Raw genomic sequence first — 17,884 nt, forward strand, 5'->3', positions numbered from 1 at the left:
TGCACGATTTGAAAGTATTTGATGCCTGACAGGATAAATGTAGGGATAAAAAGTAAATGTACACACAGTGGGACGAGGCATTGTGTGTTGCCAGGTTTGATACGTTAAGTTTATTTACAGACTACTAAAACATTATTTTTAATCTAGTGGGACCCACACTGATAATTTTAATGTTCAACGTTGAAATGTTATTGGTACATAATGTACAAATATATATTTTTTTTATTCGTCCATCCATTTGCATGCTTCCTTTTCTTTGTGGTTCAACTACTGTTTTCGCTCTGAATCCAAGGTTTCATTTCGTCAAAAAACCTGGCAACCTGGATCGGATAATCTGAGGAGGATCTACGAGAGAAGTCTTGAGAGAAAGTATGCAACGTTTTAATGGTTATATACCTGACAGGTACTGTTAAATGAAGATGATTTATTAGTATTAGTAGCACGAGCAATAATAGTAGAAGAATTGGAAGTAGTAGTCGTTTTAATAGTATTTTCTTCTCAAATCTTGCTCTTTCCTGTCAAACCACCTGCCACCCCAGTCCAGCAGGTGGCAGTGGTGTACCTTTAAACTGTTTGCAACCCGCTAATAAACCCAACAAAAGAATATTAGCTTAACCTCCCATCGGCTGCATCTCTTGTCTCTCCGTGTTGGACTGTACAGTCAACTAAAATAAGACATTACAGAGACAGTGTGCTGATGAATGATGTCGGTAAGTATCACTATACAACCTCAATAAGGACATACTATAATTCACCAACATCTAAAGCGCGTTGTAACCGTTCACAGTACTAATTATAAATCACTATGTCTTAAAGATGGCGGCTCGCTTTCAGTTAGCTTAGCAACCTAGCTCGAGATACATTGTTTTGTGTTGGACGCATGAAGGACGAAATCATTTAACCGATAGAGAGATTTTCACTAATTACTTATTTATCGTGTACCTCTGGTAATCAGGTAGACTATGCTGTGCCAGTTGTGGATAACGGCAGTTGTGCTTGGATGAAGCGCAGCTATAAGACAGGTCTTTAAATACAAACATCGTGAGGATATAGATACATACATATACAAACACACATCTCAGTCTAAATAAATCTGAATAAATCATTACTGCGCTGGAAACCAAAACTCAATTTTAAACGATGAAATTTATTTTAATGCTAATCTCTACGAAGCCATTCGAAACAACAAAACTAGTTTCTAGAAAATATTACATAAACATACTTTGTTTAAAATTCTTGAAACCTAAATTAACTTAAAATGAAACTCACTCTGCTAATAACCAGTGTGAGTTAAAGAGGATATTAAATACGGCAAAATATATATATGTATGTATACACACATTTCTATGAATGTTCTCATTCAGGTAATTGTGTCCTCAAATGTCTAGGTATAAACAACTGGACTGGCCTGAGTTTTCTTGAAGATTTCTCATAGTCTCTTATGCTGATGCAGTTAAGATAACTGGGCTGGAAAAACATACCAGTTCTATCTATGTAATGGACTGGTAAAGTGAATAGTGGCAAGTTCAATGCAACAAATGTAGAAGAAGGTTTAAAAAAAAAAAGAAAAAGAAACAACGTTAAATAGAGATTGTTACTTTGCTGAACAGCCAATGTAAAATTCGAAACAGAATCTAGATTATTTTTATAGAAGCTGTTTATAATCTGAGCAATTGGGTTGAATTCAAACTCCGGAGTCCTCTATGATTTGAGACTGAGACAAAGAAAACATGATAAGACTGAGACCTTCTTCTTGAGACCAAACCCAGTTCTGCAACAGTGCACTGAACAGAATATTAATCTGTGACAGGACTGGTCCAGTTATAATATACTTATTTCAGCAATTATTATACATATTAAACATCCATTCCATTTTTGTTTGTACCAGTGTATTTATGATGTACTTCAAGTGCTTTCATTCAGTATTTAAGTAAAACAATATGTTCTACATAGTAAAAATATCTTCATTAAATTACAGTGCAAGTCTATTTTTTTTCAATGTTTTTCATTGTGATGAGGTCATGTTGCTTTTGGGAATGTGGGACACAACTGACTGAGCTACTGCTGATTCTTCATATTTATTTATTTTAGGCCAGTGATGACTCTGCCGACTTGACCAGACCAGACTCCCCAGTTCATCACAGAAAAAAACACAGCATGGAGTCATCAAGATCTCCCAGAAACTCCAAACACCACCATTCACGGTCAAGGTCGCGCTCCAGGGACCGAAAACGTTAGTATTAAACAACAGTACCCATGTGATGCTGAAAATGCCTGAAGTTAACATCACTCGCATGTTTTTTCCCAGGTGACAGAAAATACAGGAGAAGTCGAAGCAGGAGCAAAGAGGTAATTGATAAGCTAATTTCTATTGTTAGAAACACATATAATGTGAAATTGAACATAAATTGTAGTCCTTGCTAGTTTTAGGTCAAGGTGAGTATTTTTTATACTTAAATTTACAATAACTTATGTTAAGAGTGACAGAAATAAATGGAGATTGGTGTACTGGTGTGGGAAGGGTCTCTTTTTACCCTCCCATGTGCAGACATGTCTCTAAGGAAGCTTTCATCCTTGGATATCTGTCGTTATTTTTAACCATATTAAATGGTGAAGATTAGATTTTTTTTATTTTTGTCACATCATGTATGTAGATCACATGATAACATTTCTACAATAAATCATACTCAGCGTGCTAATGCACGAAGAGACTGAACAGAAGACCCTGCTGACATAGCAAAATAATATGCCTACTACTGGGACAGGTAACTATCTGCCATTCAAACTCCTATTTGTCTCACACTTATAGTAGAAAATTGGAATTTACTCTTGCATCTCTTGAAGCTAGGGATGGGCATAATTCAACTAATGCATCTTTTGAATAAATCAAATTGGAAAAAAAATAAAGGCAATTTTGCTAACTAATCTGTTCATTTGTTACTACTGCCAGAACATTGTATGACACAACTTCAAACTTAAGTTTGTCATAAGATGTAGATTAGCAGAATTAAGGAAAGAATATATAAATGCACATCTTGTATTTTGGAAGTTAAAATGTGTTTTTTACCTATTGCGTGTTGAATGATTTGGATGACGCTGTTAAAATTGAGTTGGATGTCCATCCCTATTTCCAACTTTGAGTGGGTTCAAATTCAAAATATTTAGATAATATTAAATTGTTTATCTGGCTGAACTGAAAATTTAAATTTAAGATTTTCCTCTGAATCTAATCTTAAGGTTTGCATGCCCACTATTGAAAGATGCGAGAGGTTCCAAACATGCTGGTTTGATTAATTCCTGATTATTTTTGAAATTCTGTTGTCAACTTTGACTGTATCATAGACATGTACACTGTTGCTATCCTGAGAATGACTTTGTTTGAAAGTATTTTTTTTCAGCTTTTCAAAATTTGTTACATACCCTCTGCAATAAGTCATGGTACTAACTCTTTTTGTTGCACTATTTTCCTGAAAGAGACAACTTCTTCTTAAAACAGGCACGAAAGCGGGACTCTGAGAAGCCATCAAAGTCGCACAGAAAAACCGATGAGCAGCAAGAGCAGGAGAGACTTTCAGCAGAGAATGGAGAGGAGCGATCCAGACGCAAAGACAGGAGGCCCTCTAAAGGCCGGAGCTTGTCCAGGTCACACTCACGAGAGAGGTTGGTTTAGTTGGTCAACAAACTGCAGAAATTACGCCATTCAATATTTTTGATCTACTGTAGACCGTCTTAAGTGTTTCTCATCGACTTTGATTCATTTCAATATTTAATTTATATTGATGTATCTTGTTACTCACAGGCGGCATCACAGTAAAAGCAAAGACAAACGGCGTTCGCGGTCACGCAGCCGAGACAGGAAGAAGAAGGCCAGGTCTCGCTCGGGTTCAAGGACCAAACACCGTCATCATAGCAAAAGCCGTAGTAAGAGCAGGTAGGCTGAATTTTAAATTAGAGCATTTCTTGTAAAGATCATGTGTCTTTGAACTCTTGTCCATGACGTTGGCCATTGTACATGTCATGAACACTGTGTTCATCCAATATTTTGGGTTCCACCAGGGAGCGAAAGAAAAGGAGTGAGAAAGTGCGCAGAAAGAGTCGAAGTAGGTCTGTTAGTCCACCTGTCTTCCGGGGACGAAACACAGCTATGGATGCACAAGAGGCCCTGGCCAGAAGGTAACTCATCAGTGAACAGGATATTTACAAAATAAGAGACTGGTCATTCTTTATGGGCTGGCAATGTTTGTGCTTCCATCTAAACAATTGTGGCTGTAAAGCTTCTTTTGTTTTAAGTCACCATGACTATTTCATGAGGCTAGAACTCAAGCAAAGATTAGGAAGCATTAATTCAACCAAAGGAAGTCCTAAATGTTAAGCTCATTATCATCAGCAGCAACGGTTGAAATATTCTTTCTTGAAGTTATATGAATTAAACTCTCCACCCACTCTTTCTGGCTGTAATTAGACTTGTCAACAATGCTGGACATACATTGAATTGGTTGGAAAACAACAAAAAATGTGAGACTCAAAAACAAGCACCTGTTGTTGTTTTCAGCATTCACAGTTTGACTTTGGCTGGGGAAATCTGTTGCTCATTGCCCCTGCTCTCTCTCATCATTTCCTTTGAGGTTCATATTGACCCCAGTGAATAACAAAGAAGAAGAAAAACTAAATAGGGTTGGGGGTTTTTAACCAGTGATGTTCTACTCTTTCTTCCTCCAGGCTGGAGAGAGCAAAGAAACTACAGGAGCAGAAGGAAAAGGAAATGTTTGAGAAACAGCAGCAGCAACAGCAGGAGATAGTTGCAGGTGAAAAGTGAACACTGGTGGAAAGACTTTGATGATATGAATCAAATCTGCATTTGGTTATTAATGCTGCTCTATGTATTTTTGTTTTTCAGTAGCTGCCCCCATCGCAGCAGTGGCTGCAGCGGCAGCTGCCTCAAACCCTGCCCTCAACGTGGCAGCCCTCTTGGCTTCTGGGACGCAGGTCACGCCTCAGATTGCTATGGCGGCACAGATGGCAGCCCTTCAAGCAAAGACACTGGCAGAGACTGGTATTGCTGTACCCAGCTTCTACAACCCATCTGCGGTTAACCCCATGAAGTTTGCAGACCAGGAGAAAAAGAGGAAACTGCTATGGCAGGGGAAGAAGGAAGGAGTAAGATTCTTTTTTGTTGCCCTATATTTATCCACCAGTAAATAGTTTAAAGTACACTATAAAAAAATATAAATATTTCCTTTTCAAGGACAAGTCCCAGACAGCTGAACTGTGGGAGAAGCTAAATTTTGGAAACAAGGACCAAAATGTTAAATTTCGCAAACTAATGGGTATTAAAGTAAGTATACGTTTGTTGTCTTTTGACATCCCGGTGAAATCTCTCCTAACCTTTTGCCTTCTCCAGTGTTTAATTGAATTTGCTGTCTGCACAGGGGGATGAAGAGGCTGAAACATCCAAACCACTCAATGAAGATGGTATAAAGACGCTCCAAAAGCAGGAGGAGATGTTTAGGAACCTTGACGTTCAGTACGAGATGGCTCGGTCTCAGACACACACTCAGAGGGGAATGGGCCTCGGCTTTTCGTCCTCATTTTCACGTGGAATGGACTCCATCTAGTGCCAGGCCTTGACTGTCAGAATCATTCATCTGTTCATATAAGACTACCAGTTCATCGCTGGCTCTCAAGCTTGCATGGATGTTGCTCTGAATCTGAATTTATTTATAGACTAACATCTCACCCGTTGGAACGTTAAAATAATGTAAATAGCCAGATGCTGAGTTTCTCTCAGTGACAATTGTAACTGTACATCTTTGGAAAAGGAAGTATTAGTTTCTATTGCTATTTGATGCTCCTTTAAATTTGAAATTTTGTTTTGAATGATGTTAAAGCATTTTTTTTTTTAAACTAAAATATATATTGATCTGTGATTGTTAAACATAAACTGACGTGGTTCAAATGGACACCGTTTACAACCATTTAGCGAAATCCATTCAAGGTCAATGTCATTAGCAGAGTGCTCGCGTGTCATTTCTCCTGAGATCCTGATGGTGGGCTGTGACACGTCTTGAAGATTGCCATTAATCAGGAAAAGCTTGTGAATAGTAATCACAAATTTCAAATATTCTTAAAATAAATTAGTTTTGTGTTGAACAATGTTTTGCATATTCCTCATTACTTATGTTTTCCTTTATGTACTGTATGTGGACCATTACATTTGCCTCTAACAAAGTTAGTGCAGTTGCAAGGGCTGCAAATTAACATATTAAAGTATTCGTATCCAAGATTTTATAGAAGATAGAATCAAATTGATTCAACTCAAACAAGCAAAATCACAGAGAGGGGGAAAAAAGGCCCTGCCAAAAGCTATCCATAGCCACGCCTGGGTCATCATTAAGATCGAATTAGTTCTTCCTTGGGCCAAAACTTGCATCCCTAGATGAGTTTATTCAAATCTGTCCTTTATTTTTTTTTTTGAGTTTTGCTGCTGAAAACATCTCCTTGGTGGAGCAAATGAAATGCTTGTGGGCAAATATTCATAATCTAATTTGTAAACCAAAAGCATTCAATTTTGTGATGTTTTCACTCATAGTCAACAAACACAGGTACAGTGTTTGCAAACCTTAATTACTTTCCATGTGCAGTGGGGGAAAAAAGCTCTCCAAATGTTCATGAAATACACATTTATTAAAATACTGTAAAGGCTTAAGTGGAAATTAAATTGACTTTATTTACATATAAGACTAGAGTAAAGTACATGAGCCACACCAGTGATGAGGTTGTGGTTGGCAAACTCGAGGATGAGGAGCAGGATTGGGTACTCGCTGTGTCTTTTCTCCAGGTTGGACTCCTCACTCAATCCCATCCAGTGAAGTAGCAACATTTGCATGGCTTCTGGGAAAAGTTCTGAGACTAGCTCCTCGGCCGGTGGCAAGTCACTTATACGCTCAATATGCTGCACTTTAAATCCCTCTACTTTTTGACTAATGCCGCTATTTGCTGCGTAAAACTGCTGGCCCAGCCACCGTCCTATACAAGTGAGTAGGGCACTTGAATACGGTGAGCCCCAGTCCCTGGCCTTTAGCAGGGCTAACACAGTCTCCGTGACACCCTTTTCTTCTAGATTCCCATTTAGGTACTGATCAATATTCTCTAAAAGCAGCAGGACAGTTTCAAGTTGGTCTGTGTGGCTTTGAGTGTCCAATGTGAGTTTGTCATCTAAGCTGCGCAGTTTTTGGTTCACTGTGGATAAAACAATTTGTCTTTGTTTGGTTTGCAAGTTCTTACCAGTAAACCCACAATAATCATGATCTGCTGACATATCATTTGTGTTACTGCCACCGACATCCACCGATTCCCTGTTAATGTGGCAAAGCTGAGGGTGTGACATTTTAATCTCTGCTTCTGTGCCACACGAGTGGCTCGGTACAGGTACGTCGAGCTGCCTGCTGAGGCTGTAAGTCATTTTCAGAGGGCTGTCATTAAGCTGTGATTTCCAGACATCCTACAAAGAAAATATGATATATCAACATTCATTTTTCATGTACATAGAACACAAGGTAACTCCATCTTTGGAGAGCTGTGTAATGTGAACCGTAATCTACCTGAAAGTTCTCCAGCACAGCAAGCTGCTCTTGTTTACTGTACATTTCAAAGGCTACTCGAAAAAGTCCTTGAATGCTGTAGAACCAGAGGCTGTTATTTGAAGTCGGGACCTTCAATCCATGAAACCTGAATGCTGGAAGACGACAGTGTTGGAGGTGAATGTCAGCATGTGTGGGCACTAGTAAAAGCATCTCTTAGGTCACAGTGTCTTTTTATCAGGAGTTTCTTTTGAGTGTTTACATTTTACCTGAAGAAAAATGTATTTTTGTGGCCAGTCCTTTCTTGGCAAACTTTGCATGGTATCTGGGATGGTTCTCTGTACGGATATCAGTGCTGGAGAAGACATCAGCTCCTAAAAACAGGGGAATCACTGAACCCTGAAAAATAAAGATTAAGTATGGGGTAATATCCTAATGCTGGGCAATCAAATATTAACAATAAAGATCACAATAAGTACAAAAGACAGATTTCTGCACGTAGACACCAAACCCCTTACTTTGGGTTGGGTTTTCCTAAAAAGTTAAAATGGCAAAAATTGTGACAAAAAAATTGTATAAAGTATTCATGTCTTCTTCATATCCAGTTTGTATATAGAAATACAGAAAAATTCAATTAAAATAATAAAACTGACTCTTAAACATTAACTGGCATCGCAGATAAAAAAATAAGTGGAAAGAAGCAATCAATGAAATATATTATGGCAAAAATAACACACGGGATAAAGTACATACAAAAAAATGACATCTTTAAGCCAAAGTGAGGACGGATCATAAAGACTGACATTATTTTAAAAAATAGTAAAAAGATCCACTGAGCGAAGAGAAGATGTGTGTTTTTGTATGCGTTCTAAATGGGATGGAGACGTGTACTTGAGCATTGAAACAATAATGGTTAACTATTGTAATAATCGGTTTGAGTGTGATCTGAAAATATTGATTAGAAGAAAATGATGACTTGCGTCCTAGATATTATTATTGAATACCTTTTATTTTATTTGGGGAGTTTTCTTAATTTCTCTTGTCTTGTGTTTTCTTCCTTTCTTTTTTTTAACACAAATGACATGATTTCTATGAAATAATTGACACAATGTCCTGAATCATTAAGTAAATACATACTGATAATGTTTCTGCACTGAGCAAACACTTTGACATGTAACATTACATTACTGGATTCATCAACTTTCCTAATATTGTCATTTTCATTTTGGAAAACATTCTTTTTCATGACCAAACGTTTTATTTAACTGTCATGATGACAGTTAAATAAAAATGAGATTCAAACTGTATAAAAAAAAATAATACTGTGTTAATGCTCAGTCAAAATATAGTCTTCAAATGGCATGTTTTAGGTTTACCCCAATGTTTACGCGTTTATTTTCCAGTATACACTTCTAGTGAAGATGGTAGCAGCTCATCATGGGCTGTGTGTGGTTTGATAGCAACACTAAATCCACATTTTCTTTGCTTTAACCTTTTATAACAGTTTTATAGAGTTTCATAGACAGAAAACACACATTGGGTCCTCTGAAGTCAACACTCACCTTGTGTGGACACGCTGTCAGCCTGAACGATGTCATATTTACCAAGAAAATGAAGCGTATTTTTCGTGGACCAGCGTCCCACTGTGGCAGAGTTAAGTGCATTGTTGAGCAACCTGACATTGTTGGACACAAATAACGCTTCCCACTCAGTCACGGCTGTGCCTGGTGTCGTGGGAAGTTTGATCGACGTGGACATCAAAACTAGACACTAATGACACAGAAAGTGCCGCAAAAAACCTTACTGCGTCAATGGAACGAACTTAAACGCGAGTATTTCAGGCCCTCAACTCTGCCTTACAGGCCAAAGACGCTGCCTCAGTCCAGACAACAAAGAGGAACACCAAAAATATTGACACTTTCATATTTATTTTGATCAAATGAAATGAAATGAATTAGTATTATATCACAAATTATAAAACATGATCGAATCTAATTATAACTAATCTAATCTACCTATTTATGGGGTAAACTGTATGCTTTATTTTGCCTTTGTAAGATTTGTACGCAGCAAATCTTATCTGAAAACGAACTCAACAACCATATCTGTCAAGCTTAATTTTGTCTCTGATATGGGGTGAAGTGGAAAAAACTACTTAAGTACAAGTATCCATATACATATTTACTGTCTCTGCGACCCTCGTGTGGACGACAGGGCGGTAGACGATGAATGAATGAACTCTATTCTCTAACATTGTCTGAGCATCAGAGCTACTGTGACATTTAAGTGTAGACCATTGGTTCTCAAACTTTTTATACCAAGTACCACCTGAGAAAATATTGAGCTCTTGAAGTAATACCATTATCACCAATGCTAAAATAAAGTGGTGTAAATAGACCAAACAAAGTCAGCTATGGACTTTTCACAGGAGGCAGATTTATTCCAAATAAGATAACTTGCTCTCTCATCCTCCTCCTCCTCCTCACATATACTTCACACACAGGTATATCACAATCAGATTAAAATGGGCCGATTTTGCGTACCACTGGTGGTACACACACCACAGTCTGGGAACCATGGGTGTAGACGTTTGCCCATTGCTGTGTAGTCTTCGTGGTCTCTTCGTGTGTAACCTCACCTCCTGTGAAAAAAAACTGTGTATTTATTTTCTGCAGTATGTGTTTGTAACCTGTAACACAAGACTGAGGGCAAAACCTCTTTTTTTTATCTCTTCGTCAACCCTCAATTGTCACGTGACATAAAATGACCAATGACGACGAGGAGTAGTCGCTTTGACCTTTGACCTCTCTCCTTTCTATTCGGTTCCGCCCACAGACGCAGAGCTGCTGGGTAAAGATGGCTGAAGTGGATTTCGGGGATAACGAGCTCTTTGAACAGCTCGATGAATTTGTGCCGCAGGTTTCGACGCACATTCGCTTTAAAGATGTTGAAGAAGAGGAGGAGGAGGACCGCGAGGAGGCAAAGCCGCTCCGGGGCAGAATGGAGGAGTGTGAGGACCACATCCAGAGACTCACGGAGGAGAATATCCTTCTGTCACAGTGTATGCTAGCACTAGCCCTAGCTGTCTATGGGCTAGCTAGCATTGCTGCTAGCTTCTTGTCTGTAAACACAACAGTAAATGTGTGAACTGAAAGTAATGTTGTTTTTTTAGTCTGTTTCCTTAACACGTGAATCACATCAAGTTTTAAGAAGGAAGCTGAACATCCTGACACGACCGAGGTAATGGGATGTCACTTGATAAAGCAGTTTTCAAACATATAAATGAACTGTTCATCCCCTAACCAAACATGATTACCTTTCCCTCTGACTTCACAGTGGCATCACTATTGGAGATGTCAACATGGACGGGCCACTTCTTCAAATCCTTTATGCAAACAACAGCATCTCAAAGTGAGACATTGTTTCCTTTTGAGATATTTATTTGCCCGATTTATGTTTTTTGTTGTTGTTGTATTAATGACACAGAGAGCACTCTTAAAATGAACACTTGGATATCAGGCATCTTTTAGTGCTTTCACACAGACACGGTTCTGGCTGTGATGCTGTTCTGGAGCCTTAGAACCTTTATTTGGAGCCTTGGAACTATTTTTGAAGTGGAGTTTTCTGTCACCAACTCCATCACATCCAGTAGGGAAGCACTATATTACTGGCAGAACATCTGTCTGCAGATATTGGATTTAATATGTATTATCGGATATTGACAAACACACTTGGATCATCCAATATGACTAATGATGAAAACAGTGAGCTGAATAAGCAGCTACCTCCTTAACTCTATGCTTGCACCCTCTATAACTATTATTTTTTGAATGTTTAATACATTTTACAAATTTTACGAATGTGTATATCTGCATCTGCTCTGACATGAAATGGCGCAGGGAAAAATTTAAATATATCAGTATCGGTAACGGTTGTCGGCCCATGCACCTTTTGATATATCGGCATATGGGATATTGGAAAAAAGTCCAATATTGTGCATCCCTAGCATCCAGCTTTAGCCAGGGTGGGTGTGGAGATGCACAGTGGACTCAGCATCACATGCCTGGCAAATTGCCTTGCATATCCTCTCTCTATTGGTCCACTGGTGCTAAAATGCAATTATGGAAAGGAATAAGAACTGTGGATTAATGACTTGGAGAGCAGCATTACACCTGTCAGTGTACATTCTCCAGGTTGTTATTAAAAGAACATGTAATTGTGACAGAGGAGAAAAAAAATCAAAGCAAAGATAATGGGGCCTTCACACCATTCAGGACCTAAGTAATCAATGTCTCTTTTCTAGACAATGTCGTCAAGAGATTGAAGATTGCATCTGCAGTGTGATTATGAAGCACCAGAAACCAGGTCATGAAAAGAAATCCTCTTTCCATGTGAAGCCTCAGGTATTCAACCAGAATGTGATTTTACTCTTAACTGTTATTACCTTTTAAAGTAATAAAACTAATTGTGTTTTTCTCACTGTAAAGAATTCAGCTTTTGCTTTGGATGAAGATCCACCGAAATCATCTTCAAGCAGTGTAGAAACAACGTCAGAGGCTTTTAAAGTGAGTTATTGACCTGGTGTTTTCCAATGGTATGTCTCAGTGGTTTGTGTTCTGCACTGCATCATAATCGCTACTCTTACTTTTCTGTCTTAGGTGGTTGGCAGTGTCTTATATTTCACTACTTTCAGTGTTGATAAACTTGGACAACCTCTGGTCAATGAAAACCCACAGCTTACAGAGGGATGGGACCTTCCCACGTATCTTTAAGATGGATAAATTGGCACCATGTCGGATGTTCACAGCGTGTCTTTGTTCTCTTCTGGTGATCTCCCTTGGGAGATTCATTTAGTTTTCAAGGAGAGATTGTCTTTTTTTATTGTTCGTAAATAATTGGCACCACACAAGCAAACAGCATAATTTGATATGGTGTGGTCAAATTTAATATAATTTCCTGAATAACTGCAAAGCTATCACCAGGTTTTTAACCAAATTGTGGGAACAGATGGACAGGACATTGAAATGAAAGATAAAAGGTATGACCTAATAATTCCGCCTTCTATATAAGATTTGCTTTGCCTTGTGAAGTCACTTTGTGTAGCATCACTGTGAAATAAGAATGAGCCTGTTACTGATCTGTTCATTGCAGACCCAAGTCCATGTGTTTCAACTGTGGTTCCGGCAGTCATCAGATAAGAGACTGCCCCAAGGTAGGACTAATTATTTACCATTCAGGAGCTCATTCATTATTCATTGTATGGCTTTAGACTAACACAGAATAATTGATGGACTGCATTTTTTATTTTGTCACCTCCTATAGCCAAAAGACATGGCTGCCATTAGTGAGAGACGCAAGGAGTTCAACCAAAACAACAGCCAGGCCGCACTGAGTAACCAACGATACCATGCTGATGAAGTGGAAGAGCGGTTTTCTAAATACAAGCCTGGAGTCATAAGGTAAGAGCAATACAGAAGGGAACCACATGCAATGTCTATTAATAACTTAAAGTAAGCGTTGATAATTTACTTTTTTTTACTGTGTTGTCAATGTAAATAGTGAGGAGCTGTTGACAGCACTGGGCATTGATGCCAACACCCTGCCACCTCTGATTTATCGCATGAGGCAGTTAGGCTACCCACCAGGCTGGCTCAAAGAGGCTGAGATGGAAGATTCTGGCTTGCTGCTGTATGATGGGAATGGTATGTTACAAAACAAACTTAAGACTTATGTATGAGGCCCCACTAATCGCACTTGAATTAAAACTGTAAAGATGTTTCTGATTTGTGCAGAAGTTGTGCTTAATCAGTTTTTCCCTCTTTTGTAGCTCCAAATAATGGCAGTGGGACAGAGAACAGCAATTCACAAAACACCTCTTATGATGTTTCCAAACTGGTAGATTTCCCAGGCTTTAATGTCCCCGCATCAGACACTACGAAAGATGTAAGTGCTTCGGCTCATGAATGTATGAATGGAAACCCCTATATTTCAGCTATATTAACATAATAATTATTACTTTTTCATTTCCTGTCACAAATTAAATGTTTATTAATGTAAGTACTATACTGAGGAATTACTTGGATATGTGTCGTCTGTGGTGAGAGGATGCAGTTGATTCTGGTTGATGCATACGTCACATTATTTCATCTTTTTTTTTTTTCTGACCTGCAGGATTTCATGCTGTATGGTTCAATGCCAATGCAGAGCAACCACATGAAGCATAACTATGCTGCCTACCTGTCCAACAACTTTCCAATGGTAATCGCTTTTTAAATGGCTCCGTGTTTGGTTGTCTTATGTGTGTCTTCTCAATCATTGTGATGGAAAAAAACTCTACAAAATTGAATACATTATTGCTTGCCCTATTGATATCTGCAAATTATCCATTCATTAAATCTGTGTTATGTAAGAAGTTTTAATGTATTTTGTCATAAAATGACCATGGGAATGTCATCAGAGGTCAAGGAAACATGTTAAATTGAAATACTGGCTTTACTGTTTACAATGGTACGTCCAGTTTATTCACAATTTGAAATTTATTGTAGCCTGCGAATACTTATCTTTAGATTCAAGGAGGATTGGTTCCTTAAACTACCTGGTAAGATGAAGAAAGTTAATTTGTATAACACAATTACACACAGGGCAACTCAAAGTGCTTTACAAAGACAGAAATATATTTAGATAATTGCAGAATAAAATCAATATTAAAATAATATTAATCATAATAAAAGCAAAACATTACAATCATAAGAGATTTAAAATTCTGAAAAGAAAGAATGAATTGATAACTAAGATGATTATTTGAGAGTTTAAGAAAAAGCTGCAGTAAACAATGTTTTCAGGCCTGATTTAAATTAGCTTAAAGTCTGAACAGACCTCTGGTATTCAGGAAGTTTGTTCCACGGGTGAGGAGCAAAATAACTGAATGCTGCTTCACTGTTTGGTTCTGGTTCTGGGAACACACAGTAAACCCGGAAGTCTTGGGTCTCTGGTAACATTAGGAAAACAAAAATTCATGTTTAAATGACATATGGGGTGACAAGTAGCTTCTGTCTGTGAGTTTGTGCTGCCCACATGCAGTGGATCCATTTTAATGCCACATGTGATTCGTCCATGCCTACAGCCTGGTGCCAACTGCAACAAGAGGCGTCATGATTCGGATGAATCATCTCCTCAGCAAAAGAAGAAGAATCGGCACAGTCCTGATCGTTACTCCTGCAGGAGCTCAGACATGGATATTGAATCGGGTAACTTAATTTATTTCACTTTTATTTGCAAGAGCAGTCATTCAGTTCAACACTTTATACTTTGTAACACTTTGTAATTACTAGAGACAACAAATAACACTATAAATATAGTTTTTCTTAATCATTTCCATGTTCTGAGAAGTAAATGTTCTGTTTTATTGATAGTTGCAATGCTGAATCATACACAGTAATACTTTTAAATACTAAATTAGTTGCTTCTCTGTTTGGTCAAAGTGTCAAATATTAATCTTTCTGTGACTTTATTAATGTCTTCTCTCAGACCCAGGGACACTTTATAATAATGGCCCTGGTGACTTTCATTTCCAACCACCACTGCCCCCTGGTTCTCCTTGCTTCAGTTCACCTCCTCCTTTACCTCAGGGCACTCCTCCAGCTACACCCACTCCCCCACCTCTCCCCAAAGGTACACCTCCTCTTACACCCAACAATGGCTCCCCAGCTCTGCGAGGGCAGAACTGGGTAGTAGTTAATGAGACTGTAGAGGGAACAGATGATGAACTGACATTGGAGGAACTGGAGGAGCAGCAGAGGCTGATTTGGGCAGCTTTAGAAAATGCAGACACTGCCACTAGTAGTGACTGTGAGACACCTGCGATGGGTACACCTCTACCCAGTTCACCAAGTGTGTCCACGCCTGTGCAGGTCGACACTGAAACAGAGGAGGATGCAATGGACACAATGACACCTGCAGAAAGTTGTCATAGTGGTGAAAGTCAAAGGGAAAAAGAAGTTCAAGAGATTTGTCCTCAGAGCCCTGGACCAATTAAAGTCCAAGATGACAGCCCTCAGAGTCCTAAACCACCCAGAGATGGCAGCCCTGAGAGTCCTGAACCACCAAAAGTCCAAGACGACAGCCCTGAGAGTCCTGAACCACCAAAAGTCCAAGACGACAGCCCTCAGAGTCCTGAACCACCAAAAGTCCAAGACGACAGCCCTCAGAGTCCTGAACCACCAAAAGTCCAAGACGACAGCCCTCAGAGTCCTGAACCACCAAAAGTCCAAGACGACAGCCCTCAGAGTCCTGAACCACTCAAAGTCAGAGATGACAGCCCTGAGGGTCCTGAACTACTCAAAGTCCAAGAAAACAGCACCGAGAGCCTTGAACCAGTCAAAGCCCAAGACAACAGCCTGCAGAACCCCGATGCAGATTTTTCCAACAGCGGTGCTTCTCTTAAGCATGACGATAAGGTAACAGCTGTTCCTCATCGGAGCAAGTTTGCTGCTGGAATCGTTCCATTTGAAGAAACACCAGAATTCACAGAAGTCGCTGAAGCCACAGGGACATACCTCAGGATCAGAGACTTACTTAAAAGTTCCCCCAGAAGTTTGGCGAAGAAAAAGTAAAGATGTACAGTCCCAACTATGACAAAATGATAGATGGGTATTTTAAGCAAAAACTTCTATTTTCATGTCCATTCGATCAAGAATGTTTTTTTTAACTCTTTATTATTTTGTACAAAGTTAAATGTCTACGCTGTATTATTTGACCTGTTAGCATTTAGTCGCAAGGGCATTTCATCAATCAGCTTTTGACAAACTAGGCTCAAGTAGTGGTGTTATTGGGACTGTGGATTTTATTGTAACATTTGTAAAATGGCAATTTCCTGTTCTGTATTCATTTTTGTATAATTATGTTAAAATGGGTTTTTCTATTTTTGTCGCCCTTGAATTGATTTGAAATTGTCAATTAAATCTGCATTCCTCAGCGTTTTATTTCGTTGAGAAGCCATACTTAGATGTGGATTTGTTTTTCAGCTTTCTTTTTGCAGGTGTAATCCTCTTCTATCAATGCAATTTTTCAAAAATGATTGTTGCAGACAAAATAATTATATTTTAGAATTCTGATTGTCCTTATGACCCTGTTAATTTTAGACAACTCTACATTGAGCCCTACAAAAATACTGTAAAATACTAAATTCTCAGTTATTTTTCCATATTCATGTAAAAATACATTCACTCAGTAAGGATGATACAATATCACCTTTTTGTGAGTATCAACCAAAATCAGTCATATACAGTCATTTGAGACCTTTTGAACTACAAAGCAGTTAACAGAACATTTGTGCCATCCATTTTAAGCTATTTCAAAGGCATAATTCTCCAACTGTAAAACACATTCTGCTATTCTGGAAATAAAAAGCCTAAAACATGTCTCAGCTAAAATGCTGTAGCTGGTTTTTAACTTTGTGTATAGAGAAGCATACAATACATAGGATTTATCTCTACCCGATATCTGATCCAGTGATTTTAACAATACTCCGCATCGTATCGAGTCATTCCTACACTCAAGCATACATACATTACAGTACGTTTTCTGGCTGTGCTGGACCTCGGAGTCTAGAAAGAACTGCATTTATTTAACCTCTTGCTAAGTAAGACAAAAAATTGCATTGCACCTTGTAATATAAGGAAAGACCTGGGTTTGAATACAACGATAAAAACGATAAAACAAATTGGTAAATTGACCATGAGAGTGAATGGTTGTTTGTCTCTATGTGGCCCTGTGATGGACTGGAGACCTGTCCATGGTGTACCCTGCCTTTTGCCCTATGTCAGCTGGGATTGGCACCAGTGCCCCCCATGACCCTCATGTGGAGGATAAAGTGGCAGAGGATGAGTGATTGAGCGAACTTGTAATACATTGTCAAAGGCAGTAGATTTATATTCAATATACAAATCTGAATTTTGAAGTGGGAATTCACTGCAATTTGTTTCATCAACTTCAGCCAACAAGGCTCCGAAGTTTGACTTCCAACTTTAAAGAATCAGATTTCAAATGACTGGTGTTAATGTCATAATGTTTTCAAACAATTTTTCATTCAGAGAAAGAAGAAATGTGTGAGACAATATAGTATTACAATACACGACACAATAGAACACTACTTTGCCAGCAAACATAATAAAACTTATTGATGTCCTAGCTGTAGCAGTACAGTCTAATTGTCGTGAGGGAGGGAGTGCATCATCTTACTGCACATGTGATCTTTGGTAGGCTCCTACGTTGGCATTACGCTCATCCGTAGGTTGCGTGAGGGA

General features: G+C 38.6%; 3 protein-coding genes across 6 annotated transcripts; 2 read left to right on the forward strand and 1 right to left on the reverse strand.

Moving 5' to 3' along the window:
- Window positions 1–562: 562 nt before the first annotated feature.
- On the forward strand, window positions 563–6,153 carry rsrc2 (arginine/serine-rich coiled-coil 2). 4 transcript variants are annotated; one of them, XM_058636857.1, is made up of 10 exons: window positions 563–710; window positions 2,092–2,233; window positions 2,309–2,349; window positions 3,497–3,660; window positions 3,800–3,931; window positions 4,057–4,173; window positions 4,720–4,805; window positions 4,898–5,157; window positions 5,246–5,335; window positions 5,430–6,153. In XM_058636857.1, exons 1-10 carry the CDS (start codon window positions 702–704, stop codon window positions 5,613–5,615), a joined length of 1,227 nt encoding a protein of 408 aa, XP_058492840.1. In that variant the 5' UTR covers window positions 563–701; the 3' UTR covers window positions 5,616–6,153. The 4 variants fall into 4 exon arrangements, with proteins under 4 accessions (XP_058492840.1, XP_058492841.1, XP_058492842.1 ...); XM_058636858.1 differs by having other exon boundaries at window positions 4,901–5,157; XM_058636859.1 differs by lacking the exon at window positions 4,057–4,173.
- A 512-nt stretch (window positions 6,154–6,665) lies between these two features.
- si:ch211-110p13.9 (uncharacterized protein LOC562347 homolog) lies at window positions 6,666–9,373 on the reverse strand. The gene is made up of 4 exons (XM_058636861.1): window positions 9,143–9,373; window positions 7,850–7,979; window positions 7,602–7,735; window positions 6,666–7,501 (listed from the first exon to the last, which is right to left on the reverse strand). Exons 1-4 carry the CDS (start codon window positions 9,260–9,262, stop codon window positions 6,725–6,727), a joined length of 1,161 nt encoding a protein of 386 aa, XP_058492844.1. The 5' UTR covers window positions 9,263–9,373; the 3' UTR covers window positions 6,666–6,724.
- Window positions 9,374–10,412: 1,039 nt separating this feature from the next.
- Window positions 10,413–16,583, forward strand: zcchc8 (zinc finger, CCHC domain containing 8). Its single transcript, XM_058637133.1, has 14 exons — window positions 10,413–10,623; window positions 10,778–10,820; window positions 10,917–10,991; window positions 11,884–11,983; window positions 12,068–12,145; window positions 12,239–12,342; window positions 12,553–12,618; window positions 12,732–12,792; window positions 12,903–13,039; window positions 13,140–13,282; window positions 13,408–13,523; window positions 13,752–13,838; window positions 14,704–14,827; window positions 15,108–16,583. Exons 1-14 carry the CDS (start codon window positions 10,437–10,439, stop codon window positions 16,190–16,192), a joined length of 2,406 nt encoding a protein of 801 aa, XP_058493116.1. The 5' UTR covers window positions 10,413–10,436; the 3' UTR covers window positions 16,193–16,583.
- The last annotated feature ends 1,301 nt before the right edge of the window (window positions 16,584–17,884 follow it).

The sequence above is a fragment of the Solea solea genome, chromosome 8, assembly GCF_958295425.1.
Source record: "Solea solea chromosome 8, fSolSol10.1, whole genome shotgun sequence".
NCBI lineage: Eukaryota > Metazoa > Chordata > Actinopteri > Pleuronectiformes > Soleidae > Solea > Solea solea.